The 27,271-nt window shown below is 40.0% G+C and overlaps 1 protein-coding gene across 11 annotated transcripts in view; it reads left to right on the forward strand.

Annotated features, from left to right (window-relative positions):
• The first annotated feature begins 6,735 nt into the window (after positions 1–6,735).
• Positions 6,736–27,271, forward strand: part of tjp2a (tight junction protein 2a (zona occludens 2)) — a 45,758-nt gene continuing 25,222 nt past the window's right edge. For 2 of the 11 annotated variants that reach the window (XM_004538474.5, XM_004538476.5), the window contains exons 1-2: positions 13,440–13,877; positions 18,736–18,865. In XM_004538474.5, the coding sequence (XP_004538531.2) occupies positions 13,771–13,877; positions 18,736–18,865 (237 nt within the window). In that variant the 5' untranslated portion in view covers positions 13,440–13,770. Of the gene's footprint in view, positions 6,976–13,439; positions 13,878–18,735; positions 18,866–21,807; positions 21,941–24,545; positions 24,850–27,049; positions 27,208–27,271 lie in introns of those variants that run through there. The other 9 variants (XM_004538475.6, XM_076886292.1, XM_076886293.1 and 6 more) reach the window with 8 other exon arrangements.

Consider the following 27,271-nt stretch of genomic DNA (forward strand, 5'->3'; position numbering starts at 1 on the left):
GTTGCTGACATTTATTGATAAAAACAGTACAAAAAACCAACCATTTGTACACATATTTACAAATGGCCTGCTGAGTGGTGCATGGAGCAAGTTTTGGGTGGCTTGCGACCTAAAATCCAAGTACACAGATGCAAAAAAAATCAGGCCACTGTGCGATGTGTTCACTGCTACAGGTACACATGTGGTACCTTGTCGTTACCTTAGGTCGTTACCTAGAATTCCTAGGTAACGACCTAATATACATATGAATGACTCCAGCATTTGACTGACTGCTCTCCGGCTTTTAAAGGTAGAAACGCAAAATGATGACTCCGCAGGGGTCTAAGGTAGAAAACCTAAATGACTGCTCTCCGGGGGTCTAAGTGTTAATGTGTTAATGTGTATTAGTAGCACTGAACTACTGTGCTGACGTGCAGTAAAACACTACAAAGCTGCTTCTTTGCCTGTTATCGTTTACACTGCTGCTAGTAAATCCTTGTGTTTCTTTGCTGATATTTCTGATTTTCTGTAAATGTTTAAATTTCTCAGTGGCTGGTTCCATGAGGAAGTAAACATCAGCTCATCAGCTTCAGAAATAGATCAGTGCTCGTTTGTCTTGTATTTACGTAGAGCTATGTTCAAAGATCATTCAGGTTTTTCAGATGTATGTGTGAAAATCCACATTAGTTGTTCAGTTCAGTTCATTTTTTATTTCAAACATATACATTCACCAACATATCACAACACCAGTGTACAACAACAACAGCTGTTGTACATTCACTCACATTTGCATGAGTAACGCCCTGTTTTAACCCCGAAGAACATTACAAAATTACATGATTAAAAAATGAATAAAAAGACAAATTCATTAGATGAACTGAATTTTCAGACAAACTTCCCATTCATAATGACTACTTTGCAACGTACCACAATAGCTTACTAAAATTAGCACTCACGGAGCTGCTGGCATGGCTCTTACACCTGTTTAAACATACAGAAGATTTTCTGCTACGTAAGACTACGTAAGATTTTCTTCTACGTCATTTCACAAAGGTCAACTTTCATGCTATAATGATGTTTGAACACGTGACAATTTAAAGGAAAGAACTGGACCCTTGCCCTCTGCAGTAAAGCAACACGGTCGGTGTTGTGGTTTCACTCCATTTGTCACGATGCTGTGGCTCTGGGTTATCACCTCTGTCCTCTGATGAAATGTTTCTTTGCTAATAAGAGTTCAAAGAATGATAAAAAGAGTGAACATTTTGTGAAATGTATGACATTGCCTTTCAAACCCAACTGAACACCTACTGTAGAAGATTTTGTGTTTTAGTTTTATCCCCTGTTGATGGACTGGGGCTCTAACGCTTTGTGAACCTAAGTGCTTAAGAAGATAACTGGATGGTGGATCCCTTCCACCAAAGTTTCTGAGACTACCCACCTTTTCTTTTTCTTCTAACATTTCTTAAAATCTAAATCAATACAAGATGATATAATAATAATAATAATAATAATAATAATGATAATAATAATAATAATGTTGGTAAAACTAGACAAGGTGATATTCTGTTTATAGTGTGTCATACCTCATTACACCCATTTTATCTGCACTGGCGTTTCATAAAACTATATCCTGTTACAAACTGTGTAGTCCTCTGTAGTAAAAAGACACCATAGTGTGTCCCATGTATATACTGTCTTCTTATCTTCCACATGCCTTAAAAACTTTAAAAATCCGTGCTTTAAGATGCTTTGTAGGCCTATAATTGTACTATAGCAATACTTTACACTTGTATCAGGGAAATAAATTATTTCAATATCTTTACTTTGATCTGTGTGTTCGTTTTTTGCTTCAAAATTATGTTGCTTTAATATAAAATAGAGGGCAGTATCCATGGCTTCTGTTGATTAACCCATATTTTTATGTGTTGTTTAGTGGTGAGGGTGTGGTGTTTATTTCCCCTTTTCACTGAGTCAAGTTTCAGTCTTCTGATGATGTCTAACTGCTGATTGTCAACAGCTTGTTCATTGTTTTTCTGTTTACATAGAGACTCTATTCAGGGCAGAGGGTCTGACCAGAGCAGGTTAAACCGGTCACACGAGTTTTATATCACCACACATTCACCGCACGAGTAGTAACAATAGGAGTGTGTACCGGTGGCAGCAACAGCCTGAATCACTAACAGATTTTACATCAGTGCTCACTGTGGCTCCATACTCGGAGGAAGACGGTGAAAGGTAAAGTGAAAAGTGATCCTTGGTAGTGGTAGTATCATGGTCAGGGCCTGTTTTGCTGCATCTGAAGCAGGGCAGTTACATTTCTTTAGTGTTTGATCACCAAAAATGAAACCTCATTTAAAATGTGACAAATGTAGACAGATGTATGTGTGTTTGGCTGCTGGCTAACACGTGATTTTAGGCATGTAGACATGATCAAGACGACTTGCTAAAGTTCAATGTGAGCATCAGAATGGAGAAGAGATTCATGTTACTTTAAACATCACATGTTAGTTAATGCCAGGCAGGCTCATCTGAGTATTTCATAAAATGCAGATCTAGTGGGATTTCCCACCACAACCATCTCTGGGGTTTATAGAGAGTTATCAGAAAAAGAGAAAATACCCAGTGAGCTGCAGTTGAATGCCAAATCCATCCCTTAGCTGGTTTCTTGGACATGACGAATCATGGTATCATGTCAATATGGACGAAACTCTCTGAGGACCTATCAAATGCTTCCAGCACCTTATTGTGTCATTGTGGTGTTTTAAAATGCTGTTTGAGCAGACTGGCTTCTGGGTCCAATAAAGCATAAACAAATTAAGGTATATGCATTTGAGTATGTTAAACTGTACTAGGGAAATGTGATAGATATAGTACCGTCTCACTGTCTTTAACAGCTGCTGACAGATAAACCATTCATAACCTCTTACTTCCTTCCTTCAGTTTTCTTTCACTCCTTCTCCTAACATTTCCCTCCTTATGGTAAATGGACTGGTTCATATATAGCACTTTGCTATTCTGAGTACCCATTTACACACATTCACACAAACACTTTTTTCTATGCTGTGATTTCTATCTAACATTCACACGTATGCTAACGTGGGGTCAGTATCTTGCCTATAAGGTTATTTGGCATGCTGACTGGAGCAGACTGGGATCAAAACACCAACCTTCTGGTTAGTAGGTGACCTGCTTTACCACCTGAGCACCCCTGTGTAGGCCTGCACAGTATATTTATTTATTATCCACCCCTGTCCAGACAGTCCGAAACATGAGAAATTTTGACTGGCTCTACAAGACACTTTTCTAAAATCTGCCTTTTATTCAAGGCAGATTGAAGGGAATGCGTTTTTATTATAGTCAGAAGGAGAAGGTTGATCATATTCACCAGGAGAAATTACCAAGAATTACAAGATTTGCAGATTTTGGTGCCTATGATAGAAACTACCACAAAGAAAGTGAAGCAACAGTGAATACATACTGTTTTTAATGTCAAAACCTGTTACCAGACATAACAGCAGCTGAAATAACAGTGAAATAAAAGAATATAGGAGTATAGAAAGACTTTCACATGTGGCCACAAGAACAAACTTATGCTTCCATTTATCCTTATTATGTTTACTTAGCAAAAGAGCAGGAAATGTGATATATTAGTCCTGTAACATGCTCAGTTTAATCTATTCTTAAATTCTAAAATGGATATGAAAATAGGCAGCACGGTGGCACGGTGGTTAGCACTGTTGCCGCACAGCAAGAAGGTCCTGAGTTCAATTCCAACATCAGGCCGGGGTCTTTCTGTGTGGAGTTTGCATGTTCTCCCCGTGTTTGCGTGGGTTCCCTCCGGGTACTCCGGCTTCCTCCCACCGTCCAAAGACATGCAGCTTGTGGGGATAGGTTAATTGGACAATCCAAATTGTCTCTAGGTGTGAATGTGCGAATGAATGTGAGTGCAAATGGTTGTTTGTCCCTGTGTGTTGGCCCTGCGACAGACTGGCGACCTGTCCAGGGTGTACCCCGCCTCTCGCCCTATGACAGCTGGGATAGGCTCCAGTGCCCCCCGCGACCCTGAAAAGGATAAGCGGAAGTGAATGGATGGATGGATGGATGGATATGAAAATGTAACACTACCACCTGGCATTGTCCCACACAGACACACTGATGCACTGCATATTAGCAGTCAACTAGATTAAACAAATTAGCTTGCTAAACCATGGTTTCATTTCAGTTACCCAACCGATTTATTCCAATTTCGTTATAACAATCCAACTTGTTTGAAATTTTAAAAAAATGCAAACAAAAACAAACTTTTCATTCCAAGCTTGCAACAGCCCCCTCCCATCACTCCCTAGTCACTCCCGCTTTCCCTCGGTACAACACCCCTGCACGTACTCACCCTCATTCCATAACCAGACAATCAAACGGGGACTTTTTCTTTTTTTAAGTAGGGCAACACAGGATGGACCAAGAACAAAGCAATTCTAGTATTTAACAAGACAAATATACTGGCATAGTAGGCACAGTGTTCAGGCTCATTTGCAGCTCTGTAAATTAACACAGATGTATAATACTCTGAGTTTAACATTTGTTTTTTTATTGAATAACTGTTTTACAAAGTGGTGAAACCAGTATTCACACTTTACTTCAGTTACATTCATAATCCTAATTACAATAAGTAATAGTCCAAACATTTTAGTGTCACATTAGACCTGAACTGGCTAAAAGTGCTCATTACGCAGAATCATTTAAATGATGTCAGCCATTATGAGACCTAAAACTGCCACGTTTAAGGCCAAACCTCTCACCACAACACGGACTGTGCACAACTCTTAGATGAACAATATTGCCTTTGCATTCTTGTGTTTTCACTGATTTACTCTTTTATTACCATAACTAGCTTGTGCTATTTCTTTTAAAGTTCTTTTAAAGGTGAAAGAATGAAATTGTAGGTACAAGTGGCTTTCTCTGAAGGGTGGATGGGCTCTCCCTTGGAGATGGGGTGAGTAGTTCAGTCATTCAGGAGGAGCTCAGAGTAGAGCCGCCGCTCCTCCACATCACAAAGAGGCTAAGGCTGTCACTGACTGGGAAAGGTGTTCCGGGTGGGTATGTCTAACTGAGTGGAGGACCCAGGGTAAACCGTGGGTGTGCTGGAGAGATTACATCCATCAGATGGCCTGGGAATGGCATGATACTTCCCTGGATAAGCTGGAGGAGGTGGCAAGAGGGAGGTATGGGCTTCCCTGCTTCGGCTGCTGCCCCGTGACCTGATTTCAGATAAGCGGAAGAAAATGGCTCGTTTTCATACTTTCCACCACTGGTCTTACACAGGCTCTCATGGTGTAATGCATGTATGAGTGGCACTATTGTCCAGTGGGACTGTTGGGTGGACACTGGGGAGGCCAATCATATTTCACAGGGAGGCAGTGCCACCCCATCCTCCCTATGTGGCAACAACCCTGCTGTCAATACATGAACTCAGGATGATCAGGATGATATGGGGTAAAAGTAAAAGAAGTAACATTTGATTAACATTGACAAGCCCTATTTATTCGTATAATTAATTAAATAATTTATTGATTACATCAAAAGATAAATTATGAAACTATGAACATCTATACATGTTTTCAAGCTTTTAGTAAGCTTGTTCCAGGCCTTAATAGCCATAAATAAAAAAAAGGATTCACTCAAAAGAACTTTGAGCAGCTGCCCTTGAAGCTCTACTTACCAGCTCTGAGCAAAGTTGTCTTTTCTGCAGTGCAGATTTAGCACTGAGAATTAAAACGAGACAAACATCTGAGTGCAAGATTAGATTCAAATAACTCTTATCACTGAGGATCAGAATGAGGGAAAAACTACATTTGAAACGGCTTTGAACGTGGCATGGTTCTTGGTGCCAGATGGGCTGGTCAGAGTATTTTAGGAACTGCTGATCTGCTGGGATTTTCCCCACACAACCATCTCTAGGGCTTACTGAGAATGGTCCAAAAAAAGAGACAATGAGCAGCAGCTCTCTGGACAAAACCTCACTGTTGATGTCAGCTAAGAACTGGGAACTGAAGCTACTGTTTGCACAGGCTCACTGAAATTGAACAACAGAACACTGGAAATGTTTTTGGCTCGATTTCTGCTGCAACACTGAAAAGGGTAGGTTCAGAATTTGGTGTGAACAACATGAAAGCATGGATTCATCCCACCTTGTACCAGTGGTTCAGGATGCTGGCGGTGTAATGATGTGGGGGATGTTTTCTTAACATACTTTGGACCCCTTAGTACCAGATGAACGTCGTATAAACATCACATCACCTACACGATTATTTTTGCTGATCATATCTATCCCTTTATGATCACCTCCCCTGGTGGCTAGCAGCGGGATAACACGTCATTTCACAAAGGTCAAATCATCTCAAACTGTTTTGTTGAACCGCTGGTGTCTGTGAGTTCCCTGTACTCAAATGGCTTCCACTGTCACCAGATCTCGATGTAATAGAGCACCTTTGGGATGTGGTGGAGGGGGGAGATTTGCATCAACCAAATGTGCAGCAACTTTGTGATGTTATCATGTCAAAACAGACCAGAATCTCCGAGGACTGTTTCCTGCAACTTGTGGAATATGCCATAAAGAATTAAAGCCACGCTCTTGCTATCACTGGGTATGCTATCGCAACCAAGTAGAAGCAATAAAGCGCCTGATAAAGTAGCTGGTGAGTGTAGTTTCGGTATAAAAGTCCCTTTTATGACACCGGAAGAGTGACTCAGAAGAATGGCACCGCCCAAAAAGGTCATGGGTGAAACTGCAGTGGAGCTGCACACACAGCACACCTGCAGTTTCTAAGCTACGCCCACATACCTGAGAGAACCAGGAAGAAGGATTTTTCGAGGCTCGCCAAAACTTTGTTCCGTCAAAATCCTCTCCTTCCTCACCCTTCCTTTGTCCAGTTCAGCTTTTGGGATTACTCTGCTGCCTGCGGTCACATAAGGACAGGACACACGAAGTTTCACCTGGTAAGTAGGTCCGGCATTGTCCGCAGTGAGTATCGATTTGCTTTCACTGTGTTTGTGGCGCGCACTGCCATTTTACCCCATCTTTATCTGGTGCCTGTGTAAATTTAAGGTGGGGCTCCGACAGCTTAAGCAACTAATAACATTTTTTAGCTTGGTTCTTGAAGGCAGCAAGGTGTCATATTTTAATTTATTTGATAGTTTCTTCTTGTCAAAACGTCAGGTATGACCTACACTGTATTCGGGCCTGCGTGTAGCTGTCTCCTCTGCGTGTGTATTCATGCGCTTACTACTAGTTTCAGCGCACTAGAGGCACGCCTCAAGCCCCTTTAGGCAACTGTTGTTGTGATGTGGCGCAATCTAAATAAAATTGTGAAATTGAACAGGGGCTCGCACTGTGAGTGTTTCCTCGTGTTTAATGATTCTTATTTTTATTATTAGTTTATATCTTAACAGTTAACAAACATTCAAAAGCATCATTTCATTACATACATATAAAGCAGTATCATCTCAAATGATATACTTATAATAAAAAAGCAAGAGGAAAAAAACCTCTCGGATAAGTTTTTATTTACTGACATGCATTTCTGATAACTGTTGAGGTTCAAAGAACGAAGGGTGGAAGCTATAAACCATTTTAAACATGGGGTTGAATCATAGACTGTCGATAAAATATTGATATACCTAGAGTCGTATCACCCAGTGCCATTAGACTAGGAATGTGAGGTTTCGGTGTTACTGTTTTTAGCCACTGCTATGTGGAACCATGATCATATTTGGATGAGTTTGGAGTCCTAGCTTTGTTAACAGGCCGTCTCTATAAACTGTGCAAGTGAAACACGGAGATGTACACATGCTACTCCAAAGGACTTAATTTGTTAAAAGTTATAGTTAGCCGTGATTTTATTGTGGTAATTCCTTCAGAAATGTTCCAAAATGTACCACCAGCCTGAGGCTTATAATGCATCGCTTGCCTAAAACTGCCTGTTTGGGACACGTGCAAATAACAGGAGCCACACCGTATACGTTAAAACTGAAATAATAATATTAATAATAATCACCACACAGCTGTTATGAAAGTGCTAACTATTCATAGAGGTTCAGGATGTAAACATGCCGTTTACCCTGTAAAACTGTTAAATTTTAACAAGTGGCCGCTAGAAAAACAGCTGTTTTTGGCACTTCCACATTGGTTTCATTTTGTAGTTCTGAAGGCTGCTTCTTACCTTAAACTAACAGTTTAAGCTCTATGGATAAATTATTTTAGAATAAAACATAAAGATCGGGAATAGGGAGAATTAAAAAAAACATTAAACACTGTGTGTAAATGGTGATACAGCATGTGCACCCATAAAACAAATGGCATAGTTGCACTTTTATCATCTAGAAATCTTTGCATTTACATGTTTGTGGCCCTTATGTTGTGTAATGTTTTCAGACATAGTTCTTTTATTTTGCTTACAATTCAGTATCTAAAAGGAAGTAGCCATTAAATGATAGTGAATATAAATTTTCCATGTGGTGGTGTTTACCTGGAATTGTACACATACCTCCTGATACGTGTGTTCAAGTATAACGTTCAACCACTAAAATTACTTGTTCAGGATTGCAAGTAAATAACTGTAATTTGGCATCTTAATCAAAAAACGATCCTGTGTTTTATTATTATTTTTCAGGGGTTTTTTTTGTAAAATGGTAAGTCTGAAAATTTGCAAATTACAATATTTGTATTATGCTGTTAAAAATATCATTTCAGTTAAAGAGTGTGCGCTTATCGGTGGATTAACCATTACTGAAACATAAACAATATTTTTGGTAATTACCAATACTGTTAATTTAGGACAGCTGTGGCATAAGCCTTACTTTGGGTGGTGTTCTCTCTAATATCTGTAGATCTGTGGTTTACAGTACTGTGCTTACTCACATTTCAACCTGTCTGTTGTGTAGGGCTGCCACGATTTGTCGACTAGTCACGATTACGTCGACTATCAAAATCGTCGACGACTGATTTAATAGTCGACGTGTCGTTTGAAGCTTTGTAAGATCGCAAAAGACGCAGGAATAATAGCAGGATTTAAGAGTGTAATAACGGACTGAAACAGAAGATGGCAGCACTGCATGTACAAGGATGCCAGCTGCCGTTAAACCCCGAAGAAGAAGAAACAGCTGTGTCCCAGAATTCATAGCGCGGCCCAGCTTAGTTTCCAACAATGGCGGTAGCTAGTTAGTTTTAATATTACTCTTATTATTCTTTCTGGGTCACAATATAAACGTTTAACATATTTTCAGGCGAGAATGTAGCTGTGTAAACCTCAAATATCGGCTCAGTTTATCAGGACACCACATATTTTCAAAAGCGCTCCGACGTTTTCGGAGACGTCTGTTACCCACTAGCTCGATAGCTAGCCGGGGGCTAGGTCACTAGCGCCGTGAGAACACCGGACTCCCGGCAAATTGTTTTCAAACCCACCGCCGTCTTTCGCGACTCAGGTTAAATATATATGAGTCACTTAGATAACTTAAAAATGTTGTTGTTTGGCTTTTTTTTTTTTTTTTTTTTTTTTTAGTATTTTATTTGTTCCTGAGTAAATCGGTTTGGCTGAGATTAAAGTTATAGTTTTTACACAGCTGAATAAACGTCAAGCAGACAGCTGATTATCAGAAGTGTGAGATGCTGGAGAATATACTCCGGTGTCCTGTTATATTTTAGATAGCAAGGAGTTTATTCAACTTTACCGAAACAATCTGCAAATTTCATTAAAATTGAATAAACTATCATCTTGTCTTTATTTTTAGTTAGCACCTTAAAAGCTTAAAGCTGTAAGCTAATGATAGTTATAGAAGAGCAGATGCTGCTGGTGCAATAAGCTGTAGTTTTACGTCCAGTGGATGATGATCTGATTAGTCGACTAATCGCATAAATAATCGGTGACTAGTCGACTATCAAAATAATCGTTTGTGGCAGCCCTACTGTTGTGTCACATTAATTTTGTTCAAGCTAAATGTCTGAAAACCCAAAAGACTTTGTAAAAATAAAAGACCTGGACCAGTTTAATTTCACAGCTGGTACATCCCCAAAAGAGTTGAAATCTACATGGGACGTCTACAGTGTCATTTAGTTTCTTGGATCACGGTGCTCATGTCTCACTGCTATTGAACGGAAACACATCTTGCAGGGAGACCCAGCTTTTTATAGATAAACTGAAAAATGTTGTCTTTTTTCGCTCTCGTGTTGCTTTTTGACTCTTTAATTCATCTTCATGTCACTACATGCTTGCAGCTGATCCAGATTATACCTGTGGAGGGGATGTGCATACTGATTTTTTTTTTTCCCCTTTCCCTTTCTGTCTGCACACTCTCATCCCAGATTTGTGAGTGGCATGTGTCCCTCCATCTGGCACTCACATGCATTGCATACGGACATTGCATAATGGCCCGGGCCTTAGTAATGCAGCACCCCAGCACTACTCGAGCATGTGAGGAAGTGACAAGGGGCAGAGAAACAAACTGCTTATGTAAAAGCATTAAGAAGACCAAGCAGCTCCAGCCGCATTTGTTCACCCTGTGGGAAGATGAGGGGGAAAAAACAGAACTCATTCTCATTAAAAAGTAAAAAAAACATGCAGTTACAGAGGAATTAGCTGGAACCATGAATTACTCTCCCACTTTTTAAAAACTAAAGGGCGTGAGCTGCGTGTGTGGTGCAGTGTGCATTCTCAGGTTAATTCAGATGCGTTATAGATTGATAATATTTGACAGATAAAGAACTTGGTTTGAATTTTACTGCTGGAAAAAATACATTTTGAAATAAATTTCAGTATATATTTCCTTTGTGGATATGGATACAGTTCCAAGGGATTATTTTAACTTGAACATCCATCCATGTTCTCATCCTGGTCTGAGTTGTGTGGGCATCAGTCTAAGCATGATCAGGCATTTCTTTCCCTAACACTACCCCCTTAGTCTTCCTTGAAGGTTACTGAGGAATTCCAAAGCCAGCTGAGAGATAATCTCTCCAGCCCGCCCTAGGTCTGCCTTCAGGGCTCCTCCAAATTAGACGTGCTTGAAATATCTTTCCCAGAATGCATTCAGAGGCATCCTGGTGAGATGTCTGAACCACCTCAGCTGGCTTCTTTCCATGTGGAGGAGGAACAGCACTCCTCTGAACCCTAACCCTAACCCCCTAACCCTAGCCCCTGGAGCAGTTATTATCCCCTGCTCCAGGTCATAGCTGAGAACAGGAACGTATATGAACCAGGAAATGGACAGCTTCATCAAGGTCACAATGAATACATCCGATTAGAGTTTTCCACGTTTTCTATACAAATGCCAAACCCTAACTGACCAAATTCCCATATGTTTCAATTCAAAGCTTACAGGCTGTATATAAATACTTAGTGGTTTCTGGACTTCATATTTTAAAGTGACAGTATTAGTGTTTTGGCTGCTGCCATTTTGTTTTGTTGGAGCCCGAAGGACCGAGAGTGTGTGGGTGTCACTTTAAGTGATCAACCAAAGGCTAGCAGGCTTGGTTATTAGCCACAAATTAAACGGTTGTCACTCACACAAAATTCATATCTGCTCATTTTTGCAACTTCATTATGCTCCAAAAGGCACCAACAGCACAAACGCGGTGTAGACGCTCAATTTGGTGGAGGTGATGCTTGGCAGACAGCAGTTGGCTGTTATCCAGGCAGATGAGTTATTTAAAAAACAAACAAACACACACACACACACAAAAAACTGTCTTACCTGGCTGTAAAGTTGGACATTTTAACATGGGGGGTTGACTCGCTTTAAACAGCTGCTAGAGGAACTGGACTTTTTGGCACTTCCACCTTTTATTATCAGGTTACAGTTAGCACGGAGCTCCTCAAATCATCCATCATTTGTTTATTTAAACTGTTAAACTTTGATTTCACAGGCTTTATTTCACAAACTGTTACCTGCAGTATTTTCAGCACCATTGTGCTGGTAGGTATCTGGCCAAAAAATAGTTTGCTACATAACTCGCTTTCTAACCAGTCATCATTGTCCATGTGCCAGGTGTTCACAGGTGTGATTGCTTGTTTAGTTTTTTCACGTTTGCACATGTGTTAGTCATAAGTACGCACACACATTCTTCAGTGTGGATTGGATCAGTGTTCCCCGTGAGATTACTGTAAAGTGTTGGATTATGATAAAAACGACTGTCACTCTGCTCTGTAAATTTTGCCCTCGGTCCAGCCACTGCTCTTAATCTGTGGCTCATCAGACAAAAACAGACATACAGGGTGAACTCAAAAGAAACCCCTCTCCTCATTTTTTTCCCCTCCTCTCCCCGCATGTTGCCGTTATCCAGTGTTTTTAAAAATAGTCTTGCTATTTCTGTGTCTCCCCTGCTGCGCTCCTGGCATTTTTTGCTCCCCCCTCTTGGAGTGCTGAGGGATTTTTCCTGCTCAGTGAAATCTGCAGCAGCTCTCATGGCAGGACCATCCAGAGCCGTAATCCAGACATACAAGCAGCTTGAATATAAATTCTGTCAAGAGTTTGCATTGGCTGGCAGCTCATCAAGAGGTCACAAAGATTTATTTATTTATTTCAAACCTCTCAGGACATAGCAGCCTGCTGTCATCTGGTGACTCGGGGATGGCAAGATACATTTAATCTGCGTGCGTGCCGAGGGTTTATATCAAAGTGGGAGGGAGGGAGGAGAGGGATGCATGCAGGGAAGAGTTGGGGATGGATTATTGAAGTTTACTAATGGGACTGAATGGTTGCAAAACCATTGTTAAACAATTATTAATCCACAAATTCAGAATACTGAGGATGAAATCACATTTTTGAGAAGTGAGTTGCAGACTGCAAGTCAAGGCATTATCTGACTCTCAGGTCCTGTCTTGCACCTTTCGCCTTGTGAAAGTCTGTCACTTTGGTTTGTGGAAACTTGTTGTGCAGCCAGCCAATCACAAAAGAAAAATCAACTGGGTCAGATGAAGGTGTGAATTTGGGCTTGAAAGACACACACACACACACACACAGAAGCCAGATACATTTGGCTTCTCCAGTGAAACATGGGTGTGAAAACGTGCTGTGGCATCACATCTGTTCTTGTGCAAATCTTGAACTGCAGACTGACTGCAGCTTAAAGTTGTCTGGTCATTGCTTTGTCATTAATAATCTTCGTCCATTAGAGGTTAGCTCTGGTATTGAGGGGTGTGTCATCATGTGATTTGTTTTTTTCTTTTTTTTTTCAAAGTAGATGGATCTGTCTGGGTGTAAATGGTGAGAAAACTAAGCCTGGATGGGGGGATTATAGGAGAAGGGGGCGGGGAGCATGCATGATCTGTCAAGGCTTAGTACCACAATTATCCCAGCGGCTGCAGCAGCAGTCACAGCAGCGGCGGCGGCGGTGGTGGCAGAAGCTGCATTTTCATTAGTGTAATGTCCAGAGAAGCTCGAGAATTATGTAAGAGTGACGTGTTGTTATCCCCTCTCGGCCAGCCCACCTCCTGGCAGGAACGTGGCTGTTTGTTTTCCTTTCATCCTCGTTCGCTTGGAAAAGCCAAAAGGACATCTGTGGGAGTCAGCGGTTGAGGACAGGACCCTTAGTGGTCACGCCGCGGGAACCGCGCAGCACTGGACGCTCAATCTGTGGCTCAGTCTCCTGGAGAAAGTGATGCACTGAGGCGCAAGAACAGACAAGTTTGATGATGCCAAAGGAGATGAGTAGACACTCATCACTTCAGGTTGGGATCAGGGAGTCTAGCAGCAGTTAGTGATGAGGTCCATGGGATGTTCATAAAGGAGAGTTAGAAGATGAAGTTTAAGAAGTTCATCACGATCATGCAGGCAGCGATGGGGATTGTACCCTTAAACAAACGGGAGCTGCTGCCACCAGGCAGGAAACTGTGGAGACCCCCAGGGTGAGTTTGATTACTGTACCGTACCGGTACTTGTATTGGATGTTTCCTTCTAGAAGATGGATTTTTATATCCTGCTGTTGCAGTTCAGTGGGGGAATCAAAAGATTTCTGAAGAAAAAACAGTTTGGTGGTCATGCAGATAATTCTATTGTTAGTAGTTTCCCAAGCAAGAAGGAAGGGGAAGGTATTTTATTTCATTCACACAGCACAGAAACTGTGTTTCAGTTACTCACCATAATCCATAAAGGCAGAAATCTGTGAGGCAAATATATCAACATTGTGACCATCTGGGCCACTAGCTGCCACGAGGAAGGGGGAGGAATCGGACAGGTGGATTGTAAACACAATGCATGACACATTCTTCTCACTACAGAGAGACACAGTGATGTAATGTGGAAAGTAATTTTCTTTTAAAGAAAGACCCGTGTTTGTGTTGTGTCCTGCATTTGGCAGGAAATGTTTTCTTTTTAAAACTTTGTTTAAAATCATTGTTATGTAGTCTTTTTTTTTAAATTTTTCAATAATTACTTATGTACCAATCAACAAATTGCTTCAGTTTAGTATTTGCTTTATTTACCAGCCTCAGTAATTATTGCAATACACTATTCTTCCAAGTTAAACTCACACACCTCGACTCGAGCAGCGACCCATAACAAAGGGAGTCAGGAGTAACAATTGCACATTATCGCCCAACCCTAATGTGGAACCCCGCCCAGGCTACAACTATTGTAGCAGCATTTTCAGCCTCTTTCCTTTTACACTTCAAAGAATTTCTTATCGTTTGTATCGTGACAGCCAAATTGTCACCACTGTCTCCAAACAGTTTAAAGTTGATTAAAGTTTCAAAGTAGAAACCTCCTCATCCTCTGTCTTTGTAGCTTTTTCTCCTGCATTTGTATTGATACATTTCAGTTTGTCATGCTGAGCGACTAACTTGCTTTATTACCTCATTAGTTTGTCATATATATATATATATATATATATATATATATATATATATATATATATATATATATATATATATATATATATATATATATATATATATATATATATATATATATATATATATTCATTCATTCATTCATAATTATGTAGTTCTTCTGTGCGCACAAACTTGTTCACTACTTACACTCGACACATCCAAGATAATCTAACTATAACAACAGGATTAAATAATCAAACTAATGCTTGTCACATTAATGACAAATCTGTGGAAAAGTAGAGAAATACAAATACTTACAATGTTACTTCTGTGAACTACCTCACCCTCAAGTATCAGTTTTGTAGCTGCAACTGAGGGAGGTATACTTGAAATATTCTTGATCCCAAGGTTATTGAGCAATTTATGTTTCAGCCATAATTACCTCCACCCAGCAGATTATGTGATTGGTTCAGTTTATTTCTCTGTTTGTCTGTCTGTTAGCAGGATTACTACAATATTATGGACAGATTTGCCATTTCAATATTTTTTTTCATAGGTAGGGCTTGGTCCAACTTAGATATAATGAACTTTTGGGAAGGATCCAGATCTGATTGAAATTTAAAAACTTTGATATTGGTCTGTAAGTTCAGATGCACTGTCAAAAACATCATGACAATACTTTTAATTTGTTTGTCACAAGTAGGGCTGAACGATATATCGCATTTGCGATAATATCGCGACATGATCAAGTGCAATTTTCTAACCGCAAAGGCTGCGATTATACTCTGGACATGTCCAAATTCATGGGCTGCATCCTCCTGAGGCCGCATTTGTAGACCGATTACGTCACAGCGACGCGCCGAAGGCTGTCCGAATTACTACCATATCCCAGAATTCATAGCGCGGCCCAGCCAAACTCCAGTTTCCAGCAATGGCGGCCGCTACTAAGTTTTAAAATTACTCATACTAATCTTTCTGGGTCACAAAATAAACTTTTAACATATTTTCAGGCGAGAAAGTAGTTGTGTAAACGTCAAATATCTGCTCGGTTTATCAAGATATCCCATATTTGCAAAAGTGCTTCGACGTTTTCAGAGGCGTCTGCTACCCACCAGCTCGACAGCTAGCCGGGAGCTCGAGGGTTACTGATGCGGCCGAGAACGGCACAACTCCCGGCACATCATTTTCAGATCACCGCGGAGTTTCGCTGCTCGGGTTAAACGTAATATATAAGTCACTTAGACAACCTAAAAATGTTATTGTTGGGCTTTTTTCAGTGTTTTGTTTGTTCGTGAGTAAATCGGTTTGGCTGAGATTAAAGTTATTAGATTAGATAAAATAAAACTTTATTAATCCCCCGGGTGGGTTCCTCCTTGGTTTTCACACAGCTGACTAAACGTCAAACAGAAAACTTATTAAACAGAAGTATGAGACAGTCGAGAATTTACACCAGTGTCTGGTTATATTTTAGATAGCAAGAAGCAGACGGCCGAGTTTATTAAACTCCACCGAGACAGCGGTGACGCTAATCAGAACTAGACCGTCCAATTTCACGCCTTTAAATTTTAAAGGCGTGTTTGTGTGTGTGTTTATACAATTGCTATTATGTTTGCACTTTATGTGTAATGTTACTGACTGCAGAGATCAGTAAGATGTGTGTATTTTTTATTTATTAGTTTTATTTATTTAATATTATTTTTTAATTGAATGACTGTCTAGTAGTTCACAGATGTCGAAAAACTGAGTGTGGTAAAGCCACTGATTTTTTTTATGTATATTTCTGCAATCTGCACATTGGACTGACTTTCATTTTAATGTTTACACCAGGGTTCCTTGTCAGCACTTTATGCTCAGATGTTTGTAAGCTAAAAATAAACTATTGTGTATGTTCAAATATACTGTTGTGATTGAAGAAGTTAAATAAAAATGTCAGTCATCAATTCATGCATCACCTCATGTCATCATAACAGAGGTCTGTCTTCCAGGAAAGAACAGTTTAAAATTAATGTAATATAGTATTGGCCATACTATATGATGTATTGCTTGTCTTTGTTTAATAATACAGAAGACAAAGACCTTAAAAAATAATCGCATATCGCATCGCAATCGCAATATTGGGGCAAAAAAATCGCAATTAGATTATTTTCCATAATCGTTCAGCCCTAGTCACAAGTGCTGCTGAAGTTTGCTTTGTTTCCTTTGTGTTTCCTTTGTGTGCTACGCAATAAAAGCCATGTTAGGTTTTACTGGTTGAAATCTTTAATATTAATATGCAGCAATTACTTGGAAGCAAGCCGGCAAGCAGTAATCATTTACAGGAACGAGTCACAAAGTCCCACACAGAAGACAAACCAAAAGGAAAACAAAAAACAGAAGAGGGCGGGCGATCAACAGAACAAATGCTTCCTTTTTTATCAGTTTTTGGAGCATGTGGAAGCAACATGAAAATGCATTATAAATTTGGATCATTACAGAATGCAAGTAAATGCAAACTGTTGATTGAGCTGTAATTTGAAAAGAAAAAACAAAACAAATTGAAGAGGTGACTTTGATTCTTTTCCCCAAATGAAATCATTCATGGAGAATGGAGGAGTTGTTTTGAATGGATATAGCAAATAGGATATGTTTTTGGAGCGTGGCTCATACTAGGGATTAAAATGGTTTGGCTTTCTGTTTTACATTACCCTCTGAGTATCCTGCTTTTAGTAGTAACATAATTATAAATGCCAGGATAAATATCCATGAGCTTGTAGGAAATGAGGTACTAAAATATCTAAATGCCCTTTTAATGTAGTCGCTCATAGAGTAATGAAGTCTGCGCAGAGCGGACTTCGGTAAGAAGTCAGTGGAGACACCACCAGTGTTTTTATCCCCAGGCACGCTTCAGGTCTTCCTGGAAATACTGAGCCCCTCCTTTTGCATTCACAGAGTGTGGTTTTTTTGGGTTTCTTTGAAAGTGTAACAGTTAAGGTTTGGTCACGCAGAGGAAATCTGGTTTCTTCCCTCTCTGTACGTGATATCTGACTTTATCCACTCAGATCATCTCAGTGTGTTTGACACAATGCCATGAAGCTGGGGATGGGTGTTGACCATATGTTTGGACATGCTGCTTGTGATCAATGGCAGAGATGCTTAAAATGAGACTTGAGATGAGTTTGATAATAGTCTGTTATCTGTGTCAGTCTGGTCTTCTGGTGAGTCTGGTTTAACTGTGTCATGCACCAATGAGAAACATGTGGCTAATTCTATTAAAGTATCCATCATACTATATACTCTATATCATTTTGATTTGCTTTTGATTGCCCTTAAACATTTTTTAAGATAATTTTTAATCTTGCCATATTAGGATCTGCATAAAGCCCCACCCACCTGTTCTTCAAACGAGGGGCAGCCAATCAAAAGAAGGATGGCTTAACAGGAGAAGGAGAATGAGGGAGAAGGTGGATTACGTCCAAATGTCAGAAAAATATAGATTATTTTCAACTAAAGTCATGCAAAACTACGAGTCGAGCCCAAGAAGTTTTTCCTCCATAATTTGTTTTAAAGTCTCTTATTTAATGTTTCCTGAAAACTGTGTAAAATACTATAAATGAACATGTCTAGGAAATGTGTAAAGCAATTACATAACTCAGGAATGTTTAGAGAGCCTTATTCTTTTTATGCTGTATAAAAATAGATCTCTCCGCCTGGTGCAAAGCATCTCTTGACACCTCACTTGGACAACATGATTTTCTGAGTCATGCCCATTTAAATATTTCAGACTATTCAACAAATTGCTATGTTTTAAGGTCAAAGCATCCTCTAAAGAAATAAATCTACTCCTCTTGCTGCCCTTTAGACAAAGTGCTATACAGTGAAAGTTTTAAATAATCCCTTTTCATTATGGTAACACTGCTGGTTATGATGTAATATTGTGTTTCTCTTATGTGCTCAGGGATCAGCCTGGCTCTGACCAGACCAGCACTGACCTCCTCAAGTGCAGCAGAAAGTTCTGCTGGTCCAGAGAAGCCCAGTACTTGTATCTTCGCCGCCTGTCTTCACGCAGTTTCTCGGCTATTATGATGGTACGTCTTTTACATAAACGTCCACACTGTATCTGATTTGGCCTAGAGTTATGTGATATTTTTTTGTTTTCCTTTCTTCACTAACACTACCTTGTGGATTGTGCCTTGTACCTGGTACTTTTTTGGTATCGAATGCAATAGATTGAGTCTTCAGTGAGCTAAGCCAAGAAAAAAAGGCGAGGACCGTCAGTCGGCCATCACGTGTGACAATCGTGGCGTACAACATTAAAACTAACATTTTTAAATGACTTTGCTAGGACTGGTTCAGATACTCGACTGTTTGAGCCTAAACTCTACCCAGTGTCCAGTCTCTTACTGAACTGAGTACACAGTTCTGAGCTTTATTTTGCTTTAATTTCAGTTTGGTTTATTCACAAATCAATCAAAATATACATTCCAACATGATAGTCTATATGAGATGGTTATTTGTGAAATGGTGCTTCCTAAAAGCTAACCTCAACTTATAAATAGGGGCCAAAACATCAGATAATATACAGCAAATGCGTATAGAATTACCAATGTACTGTAACTAACCTAGTCACTAAAGTATCCTAAGGTAACCTTAAAGATCCTAACATATAACTAACACTGTTACACTAACCATCCATTAATACACTAACACACCAATACCTCTAGCTAGTTTCACATAAAAATAAGTGTGAATCTCAGGTAGAAAGCCAACCAGAGTTTAAAATCTTTCCCTTCAAATCTTGGTGTTTTTGTTTTCTCGTATTATATGTGTGAGAAGGATGAAATATTGGATAAGCTCACAAAGTCTTTTGTTAAATGTAAATACTACTCTATACATAGCACAGTCATTGTGAAATATGTTATATTCTTTTAAATTTAGAGGTTTGTAACCAAGAAAAAGGGGATCAGAAGGAGCATCTAGATTGGACCATAATATTTGAAGTCTTTTATTTGAAGTGTGTGTGTTATTTGATATGGGAAGGATAAGTATTGCACCATATAACAGTAACTTAAGTGAGGCTCTAATAACGATCGGCGTAAGTAGTTTGCTAATATCAACATAGGTAATTTTTTCATTAACTCATCAATATGCCTCTTAAAATTTAGAAGTTCATCAACATGAACCCCCCAGAATTTAGTAAGTATAACCCTTTCGATCATTAACATTTTTCTGATTTTTGTTTGAGTGAAATAATTTAATATCAACCGCTGCAAGACAAACTTGTTGTTGAAGTTAAAATTTGATATAGAGGTCCTCCCAGGCTTCAGACATCCCTCCCATTCACAACTGAAATCACCACACTGTAGTTTACTGTACTTTAAACATCTAGCAGTGAATCTAGTGGCTTTTCAATTAGCCGTTGTGCCGTCAGTGAGATCTCAGCCTCAGTTCTCTCTGCACCTACTCAATGTTAGTGACAGGAAAGAGCGAACAACAGCACTGATGACTAAGCCATTTGCATATGTGCGGTGTTGTTTGATGGTTTGTTTCCCAGGTGGTGTGTGTGTGTGTGTGTGTGTGTGTGTGTGTGTGTGTGTGTGTGTGTGTTTGTGTTTGTGTGTGTGTGGAAAAAGGAGCTTTTGCACTGAAAGCTCATTTTGCATGTTAGCATAAAAGAAATCACAGTACAATCATTGTCTTTAATTTTATGGAGATTTTAAAGATAATAAATCAGACGCTAGTTATTTTCCAACCATGTTAAATTCCCCACAAAAGCATCAAAGTAAAGCTGATACTGCTGTGTTCGTGTTCATTTTTGTGGTATTAAAAGCTTTGGGGAAAACAAAGATTCAGTCATTTGTTTGCAGAGCTTTCTACAATGACCACAGTCACCACCTCTTGTTTTCTTGTGAAGGCTGTGTGGTGCCCTGTGCGAGAAGGAGGCGAACACAACAGGCGGAAACCGAGTGAGGAGTTTGTTTTGTAGGGAGGGGTTCAGATTGGAGCTGCTGCTGTTTCTCAGCTCTGAGAATAGCCAGCTGAGGTTTGAGTCTGCACTGATGCTTACTAACCTTGCTCTGTGAAGGTGCAGTGCTTGTGTTGGGCTGCACGCACTTGTGAATGGTGGAAATCCATGTGTTTGTGTATGACTAGGAAAGATTTGACTGTAAATGTTATTGAAAAGCACATTGTAATGCATTATTCTTCCCTTTTTTTTGTATTGTCAGTCGGGCAACATGGACGCAGGTTTGTGACTGCAATAACTCGAGAAGAAAGTGATTTTCAAATTCATACCATAGTTGCATCTGCTTAAACATCCCGAACATGTATGAATCTCAGTGACCTCAACCTTTAAGGTCAAGGTCAGAGGTCAAGTTTTCCAAGACTCTTTATCATTTCTGAAATGTACTACAGCATTTTTCAATTAGCGGTGGACATGATCTTTTACTTGATAGTGACATAAAATGCATCAAGATGATGTTAGAGGTTGTTTTTTTTTTTTTTCAGCATCAGAGGACCTCCCACAGCTTCCTGCTGTATTTCCCTCTAACAGTTTGTTAGGAGATCCCTGAAAACGATGTGTTTACCTGGTATGCTTGTCTATGGTGCTAGGCCAAAGTCATGTAGATCCAGTGCAGAGCAATGGAAGGCAATCAAGCAGCCCTCGTCCCGTGGCATACTATGAAGGCCACATGTTTGTTGTGTAGATGCAGCCTGTTGCCTTTGGGTGTTCACCTCTGGACCTTAATTAAGAGACCCTCCAGGAGCCACAAGGGTGACTCATCACAGAGTGAGGAGGTATGAAATTGAGCCTGTGTCTCTCAGGTGGCTTGTTAACGCCTTGACAGATCGCTGGAAGAGCTAGAGGTGATGGCATGTCAGAGGGAGGTCTTTGCAGCTCTGCTCAGGCTGCTGCCTCTGTGATCACGACCTGGATAAGGAGCATAAGTGAATTCGTGGATATCCTCTGTTGTTCCTGTGTTTGTAGTGTGATCACGTGGATGTTTCTTCAGTTCTGTGTGACATTGCTATCAGTGAGAGTCCAGCAAACTTTGAGGAGGTAGAGGGAAAACGCCAGCTACCAAAAACAAGCCAAGCTGAGATGAGACACATGAAAGTATGATTTTTACTTGAATTGGTTCAGTGGAAATGATGTAATTCAGGTAACTACAATTTTTTTTTTTTCTTAGTAATGTTTTAATTAAATTCATGGTATTTGTAGAAGTGATTTTGCTTGTTAGCTGGAGCTTATCTAAGCTAAGAAAATGTGTCAAATCCTTGCATTTTAATGATTTCCTTGTGTTGAGTGTAATGCTTTCAGGGCTTGTCTGTGCACACATGGAGCGCACTGAGTGTCCTTTTTCTTGGCTGTTTGTTTTTGTCAAGCAAGGTTAGATGGGTTTTGTGGTTAACGTCACTCGGGTGATTGTGTGAAACTCTGCTGTTGAAAATTTAATGATTTTTCAGTCTTACGAAACTCTTGCGTAATCCCATCAGTGATCTGAAAAATGCAGGCATGTCCTTTTTTTTCCTCTATTTGTGCAAAAATGATTTGTAAGCTGTGACTGAGACTGCTTCTGCTCTGACACATTGACGACTTGAAGATAAAGTTCAGTGACTCAGTCTTTCCCAGGCTGCTTCCTCCCCGTTTCCTTATTTGAATATAACTACACTGTTGTGACCCCTCCTGAATCCAGAATGATGATTAACCAGGGAGACATGTCACGTCCCAGAAGCTCCATTGTTTTAATGACTTGCTCCCACAAATTATTCAGGGCAGTGAAGCTGTTTTGCATTTGGATGGCCTATTTTAAGATCAGTTTGGCATCTCTTAGTTGGAGTGGAATGTGTTGATTTATTTGGGTTGACCTTAATTTCTCTGAAATTGTATTGTCATTATTTAATTCACTGCCCTAAAAAAAGTGTGGATAAAGTGCTGTGTTCTTCAGAAGCAGAAATTTGTAAAAATGGTGGATATTAAAGGGATGGATCAGGTTGTATAAAGGATTTTGGACATTTTCAGAGTCAGCTGGCGTGTTCTTATCTGATTCTTCTGTGATAAAATACCAGATGAGGGCGGCTTCGTACACACAGTAAATTGTGCACACAGAGATGAAAGGGGGGGGAAAACAAGGGGTCATTGTGGGACATCTGCATGTGGTCATCTTGACCTTTTGTATAAGCTTCTCATAATAGGAGCTTTGAGTTTTTCACATAGTATTATATGGGTGACAAATAAAGGAAAACCAACATTAAGAGTCATTTTAAGGTGTTGAGCCATCCAAGTGCCACCAAAATGGCTTCAGTGCCCCTTGGATTTGATTCTCCTAGACTCTGTAACTTCACTGTTGAAGCAGAGCACCGTCATTTTGTGTTTTTGATCATGGCGATGTCTGTCATATTTATTTAAGAAAAGGTGGTTTGATTAGATTGAGATCTGGTAGGCGTGTAGGCCATTCCAAGATATGAGCCTCTTGATTGTCACCCAGGAAGACGCTGCTCTCATTGGTTAAAAATATATTTGCCTGTTAGTAGATGAGTGGAATCAAACAATGCCAATTTCCACCGGTGGAAGCACATCCAAAGCCAACTATTTCTTGCTGCGTGCATCATTTGAGAGAGGAAAATAGTCTGATCTCTTTATTCCATGACCTAAAAAAAAAAAGAAGTTATATTTCAGATGCAAGGACAGATCACAACTGTAGTGGAAGATCCTTTCCTATTACAACAATAGAAGGAATCAGAAGACCACTAACAGGAAGGTCAGTAGCTCAGTCCTCAGGTCTTCCGGTCCACATATTGAAGGATCCTTGGGCAAGCTACTGAAACCCAAGTAACTCCCAACACATCCGTCTGTATATGAGTGAGTGTGCTCTAGAGTACTACTGTATGAATTTGGGCATGTCAGCTTGTATTAAAAAGCCCTTTAAGTGGTCCATTTGACTAGAAAACCTCAATATAAATGTTTGTTCAGTTGAACAGACTAGGCAAGACAAAATATGTCAAATGTCCCGTTAAAGAATAAAGTTTTTTTTTTTAAGTTAAAAAAGATGTGTTTGAAAAGTTCTGGGAAACATTTTTGAAGTTGTAGAGGTTGAATGTAATGTAAAGTCAATCTGTAATGTCGCAAATACACATTTAGATGTAGAGATGTAGATATTAAGTTAGGGGAAATTTGATATTAACAGACAGCAAACACCAATGTAAGGTAATACTCAACAAATGACTGCATTCTGCCTAAATGAACAAACTATACTTTTTCCTGTCAAACCTGTTAGTAGAGATTTAGGAGCTTAAATATATGTGTCGTTTGGGGGAGGGGTGTTGGATTTACTCACAAGAGTTATTATTATTTACACACCCTGAATAAACGTTGTTGTTGTTGTTTTTTTTTGCATTGAAAGCAGTTGGAATAAAATATTTCAGTTATCCTAAAATGGACGCGTCGACAGTTTGGTTAATGTCTATAATATTCCTCACTTAGTTTAATTAAGGCTGTTGTTGTGCTGTCTGGCTGGAAGCCTCACAGCAGGCTGCCTAAAAATCAATGGGAATTTTGGACGCGTCCATCTCAACGATCTAAGGGTGGTCGTAAGCCACCTTTATTTCTCTATCTGCTGTGTTATCAGCGGTTTGTAATTACACATATTATTGGAATATCAGTATTAGTTTCATTAAAGTTAAGTTTCTAAACTGTTGTTCGAGTTGGTCTTTATTTATCTAAATTAGTTTGGACCTAACCCCACCCCTCCCGGGGGGTCCTACTTGGTACAATCTGAACCAAGCTAGGAGCTGTCGGCGCTAATTTTTTACTCTGGATTCACGAAGTCTGTGTGTTTTGTGAGTGAAGTGGTTCACTTAGAGTGAAACATTCGGGACTTTTACTTTTTCAAGCTTCTAATTTTTTTTTAAATTCTTCACAACTTGTGGCAGATGTGCCACCGGAAACGCCTAACTAGTCGTAGTTTGGTTTGAATCCTCGGTACCACTCTCGGACAGTTCAAAGTGCGTGATGCCAGTAAACGGAGGGGGGCTGCTCTCTCTGAGCAGATACGCTACTCAGTATTTAACAGTAAGTCCTTTTGTACGCCTACAGTCAGTACTGACGAATACAAATGTAGTGTAATGTAGCATTATTAGATAACTTTAGCCATATGGATGTGCTGTGTGTGTGTTTGCGTGTGTCTCTCTCTGTGTATGTGTGTGAATATCCTTGAGGAAAAGTCGGGAGTTTCCATGAATCCCTGCTGAAGCCTGTTGCACCTGCTGTTACTGCTACTGCGACTGCTACCAGCTACACGAACGGTTTAGTTAGCTAACTTTTAACTTTAAACACATCTGTTGTCTTAAGATTAGTTTTGACTTCTGATCCAATCCGCAGTTTTTGTTTAGTCGACCGATTGGTACATTTTACAGCGGATTTAACGTTTTTGGACTTATTTATCTTGTGGTTATTTGAAAATCCACTTTCTCGGGAAACGGCAGTGTTGTGGTCCCCCTGCATTACAAACTAAAGCCTTCAAACTCAATGTAGTTGTTGTTTTTCTACACTAAATTAAATATACTTATGCAGGAGTTGTTTTTCTGGCACACGATGTAATGCAGGTATACGGCCAGGAGGGGGTAGACTTGCACTGCCTTTTCTTATCAGCAGCACATAAACACAGGAAGTGGCTGGGTCATTTTGTCATTTCCTGATAATGTTCCTTTGATTTCAAGGAAAGATGGGAAGTAATTGGGACAAGAGAAGCATGTTGCTCAAATGATGTGATTATACTCTAAACAAAGCTGTAAAACCTAAATAAAACTTTGGTTGATAGGCAGAAAAGTCTTTAACTTAACTGAACATTTTCTTGTAGCATGTTTCATGTCATGTTCCTACTTTATATAATTGTATTTATTTAGTTAGTTTTGGCCTGTAGGGAAGGCAAAGCAATGTAATTCAATGTTATAATTAAAATGCATCACTTTGTACCTTAATTTACATTTAACATTCAGATTAGTCCAAAAAAAAACCCCAAACAAATGAAGTTATAATGAAAATGATAATATAGGTCTACCATCTATTAAACATGTTCCAGGTTATTTTTCTTTGGACAAACGTGATTGATATAAGAATAGATGGGTACTTAAATAATTCTGCAAGAGACGTTACTGTCTTACGGTAACAGTAAAAATGGTATGTGTTTCAGCTACACATTTATTTTGTATTTTCTTTGTGATAAGTGATGAGCTGTATCTCTAAATTTGTTTTCCAAGTCACATCCTGTGTGTATAACCCAGTATGTCATTTCCCCTCCTCATTAGTGGAAATGTGTTTGTGTTTTGTTATGTAATCGCTTGCACTAGGGACTGTGACTTATCCAGTGGGCCTGCCTGCGAGGACCCATAACGTTCAAATCGCATAGTACAAAAAGACACTCTGACTTAAATTGGTTTGGCTTTGCCTGAAGCACGCTCATATTTCTAAGTCATTCATATGTCTCCCCTCTTCACACATGGCAGTCTGTTTGGCCCTTTGTGGTGCAAATGGATGTCAAGTGATATCCCCCCCCTCCAATATAAATGTTCCCCCTTTTTATTGAGGCTGGGCTCAGTATGTTTCCAATCCATTGCTCTCTACACACACGAGCCTGGTTTGCGAAAAACTGTTTAAGATAAAGTTCCAGATGGGCATTTCAAAGGTCATTTCCAGATCTAAAAAAAAAAAACAAAACAAAAAAAATCTACCCCTCCAAGAGTTTGTTCCCCCCCACTGTGGGGTCTCTCTGCTTCTGCCACTGGTCCTAAAGTATTCCTGTGCTGGCCAGAAGATGAAAAAAGTGGGTTATGATGGGTGTGCTGCCAGCTCGAGTCATGCCCCCATTTCACTAAGCCTGAGCCTGGAATGGCAGCAGCACAGAGATTTTTCACTTTCCACGATGTAAAATCCTAACCATTGAACTCCTCAAACGTTCACTGTGGGTTTGTCTCTGTGAAGTGAGAATCGGCTCTGAAACTTTGGGAAGTGCCCGATATATCTCGATGTGCGAGCGCGTGGCGAAGCCGGAATACGTCGAGTGATCCGCTGTCGCGTTTGTGGATGAACTCTCAGGTTGTTGGGATCGCCGCGCGCTTGCACAGGAGCTGGTGTGCCTGTGTGTTTACACTTTCTGCAGACGGTGGGATTTGTGCTGAATGTAGGCCAGCAGAATCCCTCTTACGTCAAAGGTAGGCGGGCGGGCAGATGCAGGGAGAGAGCTGCTGGTGGTTGTGCAGCTGTGGCCATGGAGGAGGCTGTGGCGCACATCAGTCTGCCAGAGCACCGCTGGCGGTGAGCAGGGAGAGACACAGAAAGGAAAGAGACTGAGCACCAATGATGAAGACGGTCCTCAGCTTGCACAGGAAATGGGCCCACGCGGTGAAGACCATACGTATCCTGCAGGGGCTCGTGAGTGCTATTCTGATTGCAGCTTAAATTTGATCAGATGTCTGGCCAGCCAGCATGACCTGAG

The sequence above is a fragment of the Maylandia zebra genome, linkage group LG7, assembly GCF_041146795.1.
Source record: "Maylandia zebra isolate NMK-2024a linkage group LG7, Mzebra_GT3a, whole genome shotgun sequence".
Taxonomy (NCBI): Eukaryota; Metazoa; Chordata; class Actinopteri; order Cichliformes; family Cichlidae; genus Maylandia; species Maylandia zebra.